This window comes from Stegostoma tigrinum, chromosome 4 (assembly GCF_030684315.1).
Source record: "Stegostoma tigrinum isolate sSteTig4 chromosome 4, sSteTig4.hap1, whole genome shotgun sequence".
In the NCBI taxonomy this organism is placed as follows: domain Eukaryota; kingdom Metazoa; phylum Chordata; class Chondrichthyes; order Orectolobiformes; family Stegostomatidae; genus Stegostoma; species Stegostoma tigrinum.
Window position 1 is genome coordinate 43,461,751 of NC_081357.1, and position 14,321 is coordinate 43,476,071.

At 39.2% G+C, this 14,321-nt stretch overlaps 1 protein-coding gene across 6 annotated transcripts in view; it reads right to left on the reverse strand.

The window, feature by feature from the left end:
* The window catches only part of hbs1l (HBS1-like translational GTPase), a 167,069-nt gene that overhangs the window by 118,291 nt on the left and 34,457 nt on the right, over positions 1-14,321 (reverse strand). Inside the window, exon 5 of one of the 6 annotated variants that reach the window (XM_059645309.1) lies at positions 9,876-10,187. The exons of the other annotated variants lie outside the window; for them this stretch is intronic. Coding sequence (XP_059501292.1) covers positions 9,876-10,187 — 312 coding nt within the window. The remainder of the gene's footprint in view (positions 1-9,875; positions 10,188-14,321) is intronic. 6 annotated transcript variants of the gene reach the window in all.

The following is a 14,321-nucleotide window of genomic DNA, read 5'->3' on the forward strand; positions in this document are numbered from 1 at the left end:
TCCAAAGACAGTGGATAGATATAGCCTCCTAAGAATCCTTTATCTATCGTCCTTTTGTATGAATTGTCCAATTTTGGGTTACCTTTGTTTATTGTCCCCATCACAATGCAGACCAGGAAAAATAAACCAATGCATCCATGGATAGGAAGCAAATTATCTCAGCAGAAACCCTGAAGCAAAAACCAAGTCCTTCACATATTTCAAAATGCTCCCCATAAATGTTATCAAATTTAAATGCTGGGAACCTCTTAATACTTTTACAAATCAGCATAGCCAGCAGATGTCAATGAGTAAGTACAGTGGAAGTGGTTACTGATCCTTCTAAACGGACCACCGGGGCGATCTTTCTTGTTGCAGAACATGTGCAGCTGGGCAAGTTTAAAGGAGGTCATCTTTTCACAAATGGCATTGTTAGAGTCAAATCAGAGTCAGGATGTCAACTCTGTATACTTGCACTGCACAGTCCCAAGCAGCTGCACTAAACAACCCACCCAAAATGATATCACCACAATCTGCACCAAAAATATGCAGTCTCAGCACGATACATTTTTGACCCAAAACAAAACCTGTACTGCTGAAAAGAAAAACATTGAAAATTCATTTTGCAGCACCTTTGGGACAGTACAGACGTGAGTTTTTTTTATTGATCCATTCTATTCTACATTTAACCCAGGAACACTTAATGGTCAGTGGATTCCCATATTTTAAACATACTACATTTCACTTGAAGGGAATTCAAGTATTCTCAAAAATATAGCAAAGTCATCTACTGGGTAAAAATTTTAAAATTATTTTCCCAACTCCACTCTACTTAATCTCCTGTTTCAATGATTATAAGTCTCTTTACAGAGTTATGGGGATACAGTAGGGGGCTGAGTCTGGTTGGGATGCTCTTTAGAGGTTTGGTGCAGATTCGAGGGCTAAATGGCTTCTTTCAGCACTGTCGGATTCTGTGGTTCTTAATCAGAAACTCTGTGATCAGGTTGAAGAGGTTGGAACTGTTCTCCATGGAGGGAAAGCAGCTGAAAGGAGGTTTGATAGAGGTTTTCAAAATCATGAGCTGAGCAGAACAAACAGGGAGAAGCTATGCCTGCTCATAAAACAAAAAAAAGACGATTTAAAGATTTAATTTGATGTGCAAACAAAGATTAAGATTCGATTTAAAGTGATGTGCAAACAAAGCAACAACGATAAGAGGAGAAAAACTTTTTCACTTAGTAGCAATGCACTGCCTGGAAATGTGGCGGAGGCAGGTTCAAATGAAGCATTCAACAGGGTAATGGATGATTATTTGGTTAGAAATGATGCACAGGGGTATGAAGGAAAAGGCAGGTACTACATAATAGAACCAGCACATGCACAATGGACTGATTGGCTTCCTGCTGTGTCACATCAATTCTGTGTTTATGACAGTGCACAAGGTGAAACACTCAGACAAAATGTGTCATTTTTCAGCAATACTCACTTATCTGTTTAATATCTCTGACAATCGTTTCAATTTTCAATTTCATGTAAGGCTTCAGTATTTTGTTGAGTTTGGAACATTATACTTGTTACATTTTCAATAACCAATGAAACCGACGATTTGCATATAAACAGACAATTAACCTGTACACAACTCTCACTTTTTCTCCATTCTATGTGTGATCAGAAGCTTGTGTTCAAATGCTGAATGAAATATAATAATTATAAAAACCAAGATTTACAACAGGACTGCCCTGATAGACCTATTTCAGCCTGTTCCTGCCCCATGAACTTATTTTTCCTGTCGTGACTCTTGTTTTTCTCACGATCCAATTTATTCCCACCTTTCTCACAACCCTTTTGACACATGACCTCATTTCAACAATGTCTAGCTTATTAGCCCTGACTCCTCCCTAGTATGAATGTCCAATCTCGACATCTCTGGGCTCCCCACTTCATTCTTGAACAGAGGCAGAATGGGTTTTCACCACTATCTCCATACACCTGGCTGAACCCATTCCCATATTGAACTATTTCTTCTGTAACTTCTTCCACCTCCTCGAAATGGTCTTACTATGGGTATTCATATACATCAAAGTTATGCCTGTCTTTTTGTAGGATATGTGAAACATTCTTTGTTCCAGGTCTATTCATGACTCCCCAGCTATTTTTCCAGTCCATTCGTAGCTGGACCAGTGCTGTCTTCTGGTGTTACCCTGAACTGGAAAACTTCCCTAACTTTGCTTCCAATTTCCACTCTCGAATAACCTTCAAAACGTGCATCTCCAACAGGTCCCATCTTCAATTTCTCTGAGCCCACTATCTTCCACAGCCTGCCTCCCACAAGGATTCTATACCATTTTCCCAGTTTCACCAGCTGTCTCCTGTTTTGACAATACAACCTTCCACAACGGTGTTTCTGAAGTGTCTTTCTTTGCCCTGAACTGAGTTAATCTCTTCTCTTCCCCCATCCAACTCTTCCCCTGGATTGATAGGGTCCGCAGCAACATTGCCTGTGTTTCAGAACCTTCCCATGTAATCAAAGAAGATGTAAACACTTGCCTTTTTGCTCACGGTCCATGACCCTAAAGTTTCTTGCAAGTGAGGCAGCTAGTTATTGATGGTTCTTCCGCCTGAGCCTACTGTATTCCCTACTCACAATGTGAGCTACGTTGGTGAAACATAGAACATAGAACAGTACAGCACAGAACAGGCCCTTCAGCCCACGATGTTGTGCCGACCATTGATCCTCATGTATGCACCCTCAAATTTCTGTGACCATATGCATGTCCAGCAGTCTTTTAAATGTCCCCAGTGACCTTGCTTCCACAACTGCTGCTGGCAACGCATTCCATGCTCTCCCAACTCTCTGCGTAAAGAACCCGCCTCTGACATCCCCTCTATACTTTCCTCCAACCAGCTTAAAACTATGACCCCTTGTGTTAGCCATTTCTGCCCTGGGAAATAGTCTCTGCCTATCAACTCTATCTATGCCTCTCATTATCTTGTATACCTCAATTAGGTCCCCTCTCCTCCTCCTCTTCTCCAATGGAAAAAGTCCAAGCTCAGTCAACCTCTCTTCATAAGATAAGCCCTCCAGTCCAGGCAGCATCCTGGTAAACCTCCTCTGAACCCTCTCCAAAGCATCCACATCTTTCCTATAATAGGGCGACCAGAACTGGACGCAGTATTCCAAGTGCGGTCTAACCAAAGTTTTATAGAGCTGCAACAAGATCTCACGACTCTTAAACTCAATTCCCCTGCTAATGAAAGCCAAAACACCATATGCTTTCTTAACAACCCTGTCCACTTGGGTGGCCATTTTAAGGGATCTGTGTATCTGCACACCAAGATCCCTCTGTTCCTCCACACTGCCAAGAATCCTATCGTTAATCCTGTACTCAGCTTTCAAATTCGACCTTCCAAAATGCAGCACCTCGCATTTATCCAGGTTGACCTCCATCTGCCACCTCTCAGCCCATCTCTGCATCCTGTCAATGTCCCGCTGCAGCCTACAACAGCCCTCTATATTGTCAACGACACCTCTAACCTTCGTGTCGTCTGCAAACTTGCTGACCCATCCTTCAATCCCCTCATCCAAGTCATTAATAAAAATTACAAACAGTAGAGGCCCAAGGACAGAGCCCTGTGAAACACCACTCACCACTGACTTCCAGGTAGAATATTTTCCTTCTACTACCACTCGCTGTCTTCTGTTGGCCAGCCAATTCTGTATCCAGACAGCTAAGTTCCCCTGTATCCCATTCCTCCTGACCTTCTGAATGAGCCTACCATGGGGAACCTTTTCAAATGCCTTGCTGAAGTCCATATACACCACATCCACAGCTTGACCCTCATCAACTTTTCTAGTCACATCCTCAAAGAACTCGATAAGGTTTGTGAGGTATGACCTGCCCCTCTCAAAGCCGTGTTGACTGCATTTAATCAAGCCATGATCTTCCAGATGGTCATAAATCTTATCCCTCAGAATCATTTCTAATACCTTGCAGACGACAGACGTGAGACTTACTGGTCTGTAACTGCCGGGGATTTCCCTATTTCCTTTCTTGAAGAGAGGAATTACATTTGCCTCTCTCCAGTCCTCAGGTATGACTCCAGTGGAGAGCGAGGATGTAAAGATCTTCGCAAGTGGCGAAGCAATTGCATTTCTCGTTTCCCAAAGCAGCTGAGGACAAATCTGGTCCGGGCCTGGCGATTTGTCAACCTTAATGTTTGACAAAATTTTCAGCACATCAGCTTCCTCTATTTCTAACCATTCCAGCATGCACACCTGCTCTTCAAAGGTTTCATTCACTACAAAGTTCGTTTCTTTCGTAAATACAGAAGCAAAAAACTCATTTAGGGCTTCCCCTACCTCCTCAGACTCCACACACAAGTTCCCTATGCTATCCCTGATCGGCCCTACTATTTCTTTGACCATTCTCTTATTCCTCACATAAGTGTAAAATGCCTTTGTGTTCTCCCTAATCCGTTCTGCCAAGCCTTTCTTGTGCCCCCTCCTGGCTCTCCTCAGACCATTTTTGAGCTCCTTCCTTGCCTGCCTGTAATCCTCTAGAGCTGAGCTTGACCCTAGCTTTCTCCACCTTATGTAAGCTACCTTCTCCCTTTTGACGAGGAGCTCCACCGCTCTCGTCATCCAAGGTTCCTTTATCTTACCCCTTCTTGCCTGTCTCAGAGGGACATATTTATTCATCACTCGCAACTGTTCCTTAAACAGTCGCCACACATCTCTAACGAAATAGATTGAATGAGTTCCTTGTGAAACACTGCCACTCAGTACACAAGAATGAACCCAAACATCCGGTTGATAGCCAGTTTAATATACCACTTTGTTTCCCTGCTTTTGTTTTTCTTGCAGTGTTCCAGTGAAACTCAGCGCAAGCTCAAGGAACAGGACCTCATCTTCCAACTTCAATCCTACAGGTTCACAGACTTCAACAATCTCAGACCATTAACCCTGTGCCCAGTTTGATTCTGACTTCGAGTCATGTGCTAATTTGAGTCTTATTTTTCATGTTTATGCTTTTGGACAAAGCTGTTCATTGAACTGACAAATCACACTCACTTGGGAAAAATACTTTGTACAATTACTTTAACGACTGCAATGGACTGTGTTTTTTGTTCCACAACATCTTGAGCATTTTAGTCTCTACCCTAGCCCAGGGCTTCCATTTTGTTCTTCTCTTTTCATTCTCTCAGATGACATAATACCCAAACTATTTCTACATTCCTTCAGTTCTGAACATCATATTTGACATTAAACATTCATTCTGTTTCTCCATCCAGAGGTGTTACTTGATCTAATTGTATCTAGTACTGTCTGTTTCAACTTCAGATTTCAAGTATTGACAAAGTTTTCCTTTTATTGAAAAAAAACACTATATACCTTTCAGGATTAAAAACAAAACTGCAATACTGGAAATCCACTAAACTTGAGACAGGCCAATATTTTAATGCAGAAGATCTAAAGTTAGAACTTTTCGTTTAACAGTTGCTTATACACATATCTAAGATTACTGATTTTTAAAAATTTAGTCTTGGGATATAGGCTTTGCTAGTAAGGTCTGCTTTTATAGTCCACTCACAAATATCCTAGAAAAGCTGGTGTTGGGACCGCAACCTGAACTTCTTACACTATGCACATAGATAATAAGTCATAATGACGTCATGATGATCCAAATGTGCTACATAAATGTAAATTCTTCCTTTCGGCTTCAGTTTAGCACCCAACGTGTGTAGTGCCATTTAAAATCTACAAATGTTTCTTAACTGGGAAACAAAGTTCTCAAAACTGAAAAACGGCAGATTTTGCAGAAAGCAGATAAGGAACAGCATTTGCCATTCGCTGCAGTCTCAACTGCCCACAGAAGGCTTTTGAGCAGACATATTGTCACCCACTATGTTATCCAGCACAGCACCTTTTTCGGGGAAATCTGTGACATTCGAGTGGCTCAAGAAACAGTGAAAGGAAAGGTTAAAAAAATTCTCACAACATAGTTCTTAAACAAGGAAGCATAAAGTAGAAATTAGATTTAAACAATGTACAGTAAGCAAAATGAAAATTAGGAATGCAAGATTAATAACAGAGAAAGACAAAGGTGTAGGCACTGAAAATTTAAATGTGCGTTTTTAAAATTCACCAATACCATACCAATTTTCCCAGGAGTGACACTCTGCACTCGGAAACTTCCATTTTTGGGGCCACCGAGATCGTTAGTATAACTGCTAAGCATTTAGTTATTCCTAAAGCACCAGTCCTAAATTTTCTGTTTTAATATGACAGGAGAGATTAACTACTGCAACTTCACATCCTTACAATCATCCTCATATTGAGCCTGTCAGCAAGGCACAGGCAGTCCATGAATTGCAAAAGGGTTCCATTCGCAAGTCAATTTATTTGTAAGTCAGAACACAATGCAGGATCATATAAAGAGCTGCCTGTAAGTATGGAAATAAGATCTTTAAAATTGTACCTCTGAGATTGTGTTCGAAAGTCAAACATTCATAAGTCAAGGACCCATTGTAATACTATAGTGCAATCTTGTGATGTAGCAGGATAAATCAGACTATACCTTCTGAATTTCCTGGTTTAACTGCAACCACATGATCTGTAGGCTGCTGTCATTTTACTTACTATAGTTAATTTGCTAATGTTAGTCTCACCATTATTCTCATTGCACAATCCAGTCAATAGCCATTTTTTTTAAAATTCAATTTATTTATGCAGTTCAGAATCCGTAAGACCATTTTCAATGACATTACAACTTCAAAATCTCAATATTTAAATAATACTATAAAATCTAAGTTCAGTGATTTAACTTTTATATAAAAATATATATTGGCCAGTAAATTAACTTATTTGAAATGTTTACAAGTTTTAAAATATTGGCTTATGAATAGTTCGATCAAATAATTTTAATCTTCAAATTTTTGTTAAAATCTTTTACTACTTTTAAATATATAACATGAAGCATCAACAATAAAACTTGCCAATATCAATTACAGTGACAAACACAGTAAGTCCAAATTCTCCAGAGATTAAATTTCAATGGCAGTTCACTCCACAACTTTCAGCTGATGAAATTGCAACTGTATTAGGCACATCATGTCACGCACCACAATGAATGTGAACATACAGCTATTCAATCTTAATCTATTTATAATTTGACTTTTATTATCAAGCTATTTTTAACTGCCAATTTGCAAGTTGGAGGATGAGATTGGGTCATCATACAAAAAGTAGGGGCAGCAAGTGCAATACTAGTGGAAAAAGGTCCTACAATTTAACAGCTTAACCTACTTGATCTGTAACTTCACCATTTCTGCAGAGGAGACAAATAAAGTTTGATCATAATAGCTAATAAGGGGACCAGCCTTGGGTGTGAAATTAGTCTACTCCAACAGCACGAGAAGCACATCATAAATTGGCTCTAAGTTTTATACTAATTGTCCTTCAACTGAAGTTCACAGAACCATTGTTCACCCTTTTTGGAAGCTTGTTTCCTGGTTTTTATGTTGCTTTCACTTAATTTGAAGTGAAAGAAATTTGGCAACATTTTCAAAGTCAGTGGAAAATGGAAACAGACACAATGACAACACTGTATCCAATTTACTGCAAGACAGTTTTGCATTGCTGGAAGAGAAACTTTACCCCAACTATACTATATTTGATTTACATATCAGCTATGACATAGTAAAATGAAAATGTCTGCTTACATTTCATAACTAGCCCACATGGAACAATAGTGGAAAATACTAATTCACAACACAATCTTTACGTCCTTGTCATTGATGAATTGCTCAGTACAAGAAGTATAACACCGATATTTTATGATTGAACTTTTGTGCACTAATTGTTTAAGCGATCTTAAAATTGACTGTTCTGGCCTCTCATACAACTTACATACTTCCAGTGAAATTACTGTTTTGCATGGTCATCATCGCTGATATAAATATTGAACTTGGATATGCAATTTGAACAACTGCAGAGAATAGTACTGAAAAAGCAACCAGTTCCATATCAACACCAAAAACACATCATGTTGCACCTTTTAGGATATTGTGTTTTAAAAAATGTTATTTCTTGCATTATGGTCTTCTATAATATTATTCACTTGACACTAAAAACAAATGCAAAGATTTTTTTGTTAAATGCCAAACTTCAGCTTTGGCGATGAAGCAAGAAATTCTTGCAAATTGGAAAGCTGCTTTTCGCTATTAGAACCATAGAAAAATTACAAATATACCTAAGTAGTACATCTATAAAACGTATTCAAGAATATTATAAAAATTAAAAGTAAAAATCCAAAATTTTCATGAAGATTGGTCCAAAAAAAGTCATCTTAATACAACATATGAAGAATGAAGATTTGTATATACATTACTTTTAGACAGAGGTAAAGTTCAGCATTGCATCACGATGGATAGTACCCAGTGACTGAACTAAATTAAGTGTGGAAAGTTTGCCAATAACCTTCCTTTTTTTTAAATATGCACCAACAGCCTGAAACAATGCCTATACATGTGAACTAATTGAACAATTTCCCCAAAAGTTCAAATGAAGGTCCAGTCCAAAACATTTCTAACTAGACAAAAAACAATTCCCCCCAGTATTAAACAAAGGAAGGCAGCATCATATTAGCCTTAGTCTCTAATAAAAGCTTTCTTCTGGCTAGCCTTTATAATATCATCTGGAGAAGGTGTACTGAAGTCAAATGGTTTTATTTCAAATAAAGGGACCTGATCTTCTCCTTTTGTTTCTGGAACTTGTCTGCTGTATAAAAACGTTGTGTGAATATTAAGTAAAGGTTTTTTCTTTTTCCTCACAGGATTCTGAAAACACATCGCAAGAGCAAAACAAGATGGTTCAGCACAACAATGTTTTGTCCAAGATGTGGTCCTCGTTCGCTTTGGAAGCTTGTGATTATGAATACTTGTATTCCTATTAAATGCTTTGTAATTCACTGTTTTTGTATTTTGAAGAACAGATTTTTGAATATACATGTTTAGAAGGTCAGTGTCCAGTGCTGATGTATTTTGTTCTGTCAGCACATTCAAATCAGTAGATAGCTGCCCTATGGTTTTTCCTGAAGAATGCTGATTTTCACTTGTAACAAAATGAGCATCCTTTGCTTTTGAATTTTCAGGCATTTGCTGAGTATTTTCTGTGATCAAATCAAACAGTGACATATTTCCCATTTCAGAAATATGCATTGGCTTGGATGTTATTAACGATGACAACGATCCTATGACTGTATCAGCTGTTGTCTTAGTCTGGCATTCGCTGGCTAACTGTGCCAAAGATAAAGACTCTAAAGGCAATATTGCACTATGCGTTGATGTTACTGACTGAAACCTAGAAGGGACAGAGGAGGAATCTGAGCTGCTGGGACTATGTTTTTTATGTTCCTCAATAAGATCAGCCAGTGATGGACTTCCATATTGATGAAAGGACAAACTATTTTCTCTTGTTATGGCTACTGGACTGCTTTGGGCATTTGTAACCTGTGTATTATTGAGTCTATTACTTTTCTGCTGGTGTTGGTTCAGTTGATCAACAAGACTCAAAGCCCCAAGTGATGATGTTAAGCACTCAGGATCTTGTGCTAGCACACTGGAAGAATTAGACGGAGTGTGATTGGTGTTCAATACTGAAAAAGGCAGTTTTGACAGGGGCGTAAGGGAGGGTTGCGAAATTCCTTCAGTATTATCTCGTGTTAATAAAGACAACCTTGATATGTTTGATGCAGGCCTGACAAACTGTTCAAAATTCATTACTGTCGGCAATTCCGATACATCACAGAGAGGTAGCATAGTTGGATTCAAATCTTGGCAGTCACTATGTTCACTGGCTTTAATCAGATCAGCAAGATTTAAGTCTTCAACTGAACTTATTGTAGCCTGGTCAATCAACGGGCAATTTAATGCCTTCGCATCTGTCTGTGCCACGTTTGGGGTTTCTTTGATCATTTCCAACAACGATATACACTGTGCTGAGGTCTCCTCTCCCTCATTTGCACATTCATTATTAACAGATTCACAGGCTGCCATGGGAGCAAACACAGAACTTAACTCAGATTTGTTCGACAGTAGAATACTCAAATCAAAAGCTGAAGAATTATCTGTGTCATCTAATAACATTACTGGTAAACATGAATCTGTGGGTTTAGAATCTACTAATCTGGATGAATAAAATATATCTCCTTACCTTACGATAGCCAGAAATGGTCAGATGACGAACAAGAAAACAAATAGGATTTCAGAAATCCAATGGCAATCCCCAATTTTGTCAGATTGGAAGAAGACAGGGCCACAAAAGAATGAAAGGAAAAAAAGGCATTTGTTATTAAAACAACTTTTCAAAAATATAAAATTATCCAAACTAATTAAATTAAATAGATAGAAGTAAACTCCTCTGGATGCTATAGTCCAAAATAAGAATACTATATGCAGCAAATAATCAGTAGGCCAGGCAACATCTATAGAGAGAAAATCAAAGGAAAGGTTTTAGGTCAAAAGACAGACCGAAAAGAAAATCATGGACATAAGCCATGGATTCTCTCTCTCTCTGCCAATGCTACTTGCCTAGCACATTATTTGGGGTGGAGAAACATATCAGCCATGATCAAATGGCAGAGTACACTCGATGGTTAGAATTCCCAGTTCCACTCCTATATCTTGCCGTAGAATTACAGAATCTTTACAGTATGGAAAGAGGCCATTTTGCCCCTCGAATCTGCACAGACTCTCATAAAAGCATCCTAGGCCGCAACCACGCTATCCTGATAACCCCGCATTTACCATGGCAAGCCCACTTGTGCATTCCTGGACACTACGGACAATTTACCATGACCAATCCACCTAACCTGCCCGACTTTGGACTGCAGGTGGAAACACACACAGGCAGCAGGGAGACGTGGAAACTCCACACAGACAGTCACCCAAGGCTGGAATCAAACCTGGATCTCTGGCACAGAAAGGAAATGTTAATCACTGCGCCACCATGATGCCCATGATCTTACTATTTCAAGGTTACATCTTATTACTTTAAACTTAGAATATTCCAGTTCATATATGCTACAATACAAGAAATCAAGGCCATAAAACCACAAGACATAGGGGCAGAAATTAGGCCATTTGACCCACCGAGTCTGCTCCACCATTCAATCATGACTGATAAGTTCCTTAACCCCATTCTCCCGCTTTCTCCCTGTAACCCTTGATCCCCTTGATAATCAAGAACCTGTCTATCTCAGTCTTAAATGTATTCAATGACCTGGCCTGCACAGCCTTCTGGGGCAGTGAATTCCATAGGTTCACCACTCTCTGGCTGAAGTAGTTTCTCCTTATCTCCATTCTAAAAGGTCTTCCCTTTACTCTAAGGCTGTGCCCTCGGGTCCTAGACTCTCCTACCAATGTAAGCATCTTCCCAACATTCACTCTGTCCAGGCCATTCAGTATTCTGTAAGCTTCAATTAGATCCTCCTCAGCCTTCTAAACGTCAATGAGTATAGTCTCAGAGTCCTCAAACGTTCCTGGGCCCATTCTCATGAACCTCCTTTGAACCCGCTCCAGGGCCATCGCATCCTTCCTGAGATATGGGGCAAAAAACTGGAGGCAATACTCCAACTGCGGCCTGACCAGAGCCTTATAAAGCCTCAGTAGCACATCATGCTTTTATATTCAAGACCTCTCCAAATAAATGCCAACACTGCATTTGCCGTCCTGACTACGACTCAACCTGCAAGTTTACCTTGAGAGAATCCTGGGCGAGAACTCCCAAGTCTCTTTGCATTTCTGAATTTTCTCCCCATTTAGAAAATATCCATGCTTTTATTCTTCTTGCCAAAGTGCATGACATCACACTTTCCTACCCTGTACTACATCTGCCACTTCTTTGCTTACTCTCCTAGTCTGTCCATGTCCATCTGCAGCCTTGCCACCTCCTCAATACTACCTGTCCTTCCACTTATCTTTGTATCATCTGCAATCTTAGCCAGAATGTTCACAGTTCCTTCATCTAGATCATTAATGCATAAAGTGAAAAGTTGTGGTCCCTGCACTGACCCTTGCAGATCACCACTTGTCACTGGCTGCCATCCTGAGAAAGACCGCTTTCTCCCTACTCTCTGCTTTCTGCCAGACAGCCAATCTTCTACCCATGCTAGCAGCTTGTCTCTAACACCATGGGCCCCTATCTTAGCAGCAGCCTCCTACATGGCATCTTATAAAATTAGAGTCACTCACGGAACTTAGAATGGAAGCATTAATTACATCCTGGTTATAAATCATTTAATCATGTTGGGATATGTAAATTTACATTTTTTTTAACTGGGCAGGAAGATTCACAGAAAGATGGCATTCACTGAAGCCTAAAACTATCGTTGTCTCAAATGAAAATATTAAGAAATCCACAAATAAAATTTTGGGATATTCAGTAGGGTCATCTGATAATAAGGACCTACTCAAATGAACCAGGAAGCAAGTGGTCAGACTGTTGGAGGCTGCCTTAGATGTAGCCACAAGTTAACAACTGATATGCAGTCAGCTAAAAATGCATAAATTATTGTCCCACAATACAAACAAATTTCCTGCTTGCTGTCCACTTAGAAGCACTTTACCAGTTTGCTTGAAAGGTTTTCTGACCAAGTCCCAGATTCTGTGATGGTTCTGCCTTTTAAGGGTGCTTTATTAAGCACACAGCAAACCGTATTTTGCTTGAACTGTATCCTAAATTCCTACCTGGACTCCAGGGCCACTAATGTCATATACCTGTTAGGATCTACTACTTTTGTAGGATACTGTTCTGTAATTCTACCATTCTAACATCTACATGCTTCTGTTTAGGTATTTCCTGCCTTCTCTCCTGAATCACCTGACTCTTATTCTTGTTTTAAGATAATATCCATTTGTTCCAGACAGTTTCACTAGTGTAAAAAGTTCCCCTCAAACAAACTATCACTTCCTTTCAAAATCCTAAATTCCAAAACACTGTTGTATTCTAAGTATCTCCTCAAGTTAAATCTTGCTGCCCTAAAGCATTCTGGGTCAACGTCACTATCGAGGGAATCACAGGATTATAAATGTAACCTTTGTTACTCTACTACACTTGTTAAATCATCAAACGCCTTACCTTACACCCACATCTGGATGTGTTGTAATTTGTTACAATTAAATAGTATGAACACTGAAGACGATGTCCTCATTGTCTGCACCAAATTCCATGCCTTAGCTATCAAAATGCCATCCCTCTTCCTGGAAGCAGGATGAAATCAAACGAATCTTGATGTCTCCACTACTCCTATCTCTTCAATGTTTAAAAAAAAATTGAACTTATTCTTTTTCCCGGTCAAGTAATGGGTTATCTTACACTGACCTACGTCAAAATTCGTCTGCCAGTTTTGCCCATTCAATCTATCAATGTAGCTGGAATTTTATGCTCCCATTTCTACGTTTACTGTACTCTGACCTCTAAAACATTCACAACTTGCTCATTTGTCAATTGATAAGCCTAGGTATAAGCCTTACAAATACGCAAAAATCAGAAAATTTCTGAGCAGCATGGCATGCAGTTCAACAGAGAGGCTTGGTTTGGTAAATTTCAAGAAACATTCGTAGTAGACCATCTTGCACAAGACAGCCAACAATTTCCCCCATTAGCTTTAGCTCAAGGCTGTATAATTTCAATAATTACTATACAGGGAAAATTGTGGTGGATCCGTTTATAATGAGCACTGCATCAACTGTTAAATTTAACCTTGAGACTGACAAAGGTGCCATACAAAGAGGAATATCTGTCAGGTTAAAATTTCCCAACTTTGTGTAGAAGTGTATGGAAAAACGTTTGGCTATGATCTCACCAAATATAAAGAAAGTGTGTTTACAATGATGGTTTTTTGTATGTAGAAGTGTCTGTCAGTTATTTTGTAGAAAAATTTTGGTAACCTATGCCTTTTGTCTTGTATCAACTTAAATAGTGTGCAGGATATTAATGCTTTCCTTATGGGATGTGGCTTTAAGTTTAGAAAAGACTGATAATTTGTAAAGATACTGATGAATTGTCTGAATTCTGCTTCAGTGCAAGTCCAAATATACCATAAGTCACTACTGGCACAGGAGGTATTTTTGCGGCATAATTGTCTCACCAAATAAATGAATTAGACTGAAAAAAGAATCTTGGAAATCACAAAAGGAACACCAGAAAATCAAAAAGTAGCCCTCGAGCAAATCTCAAAAACAGTCTTGGGGGAAGAAAATATTTTGTGCTCTGAGGGCAGCAGATGCATGGTAACACCACCGGCTGCAGCACACACAAAAAAAAAATTAGTTGGAAAAAC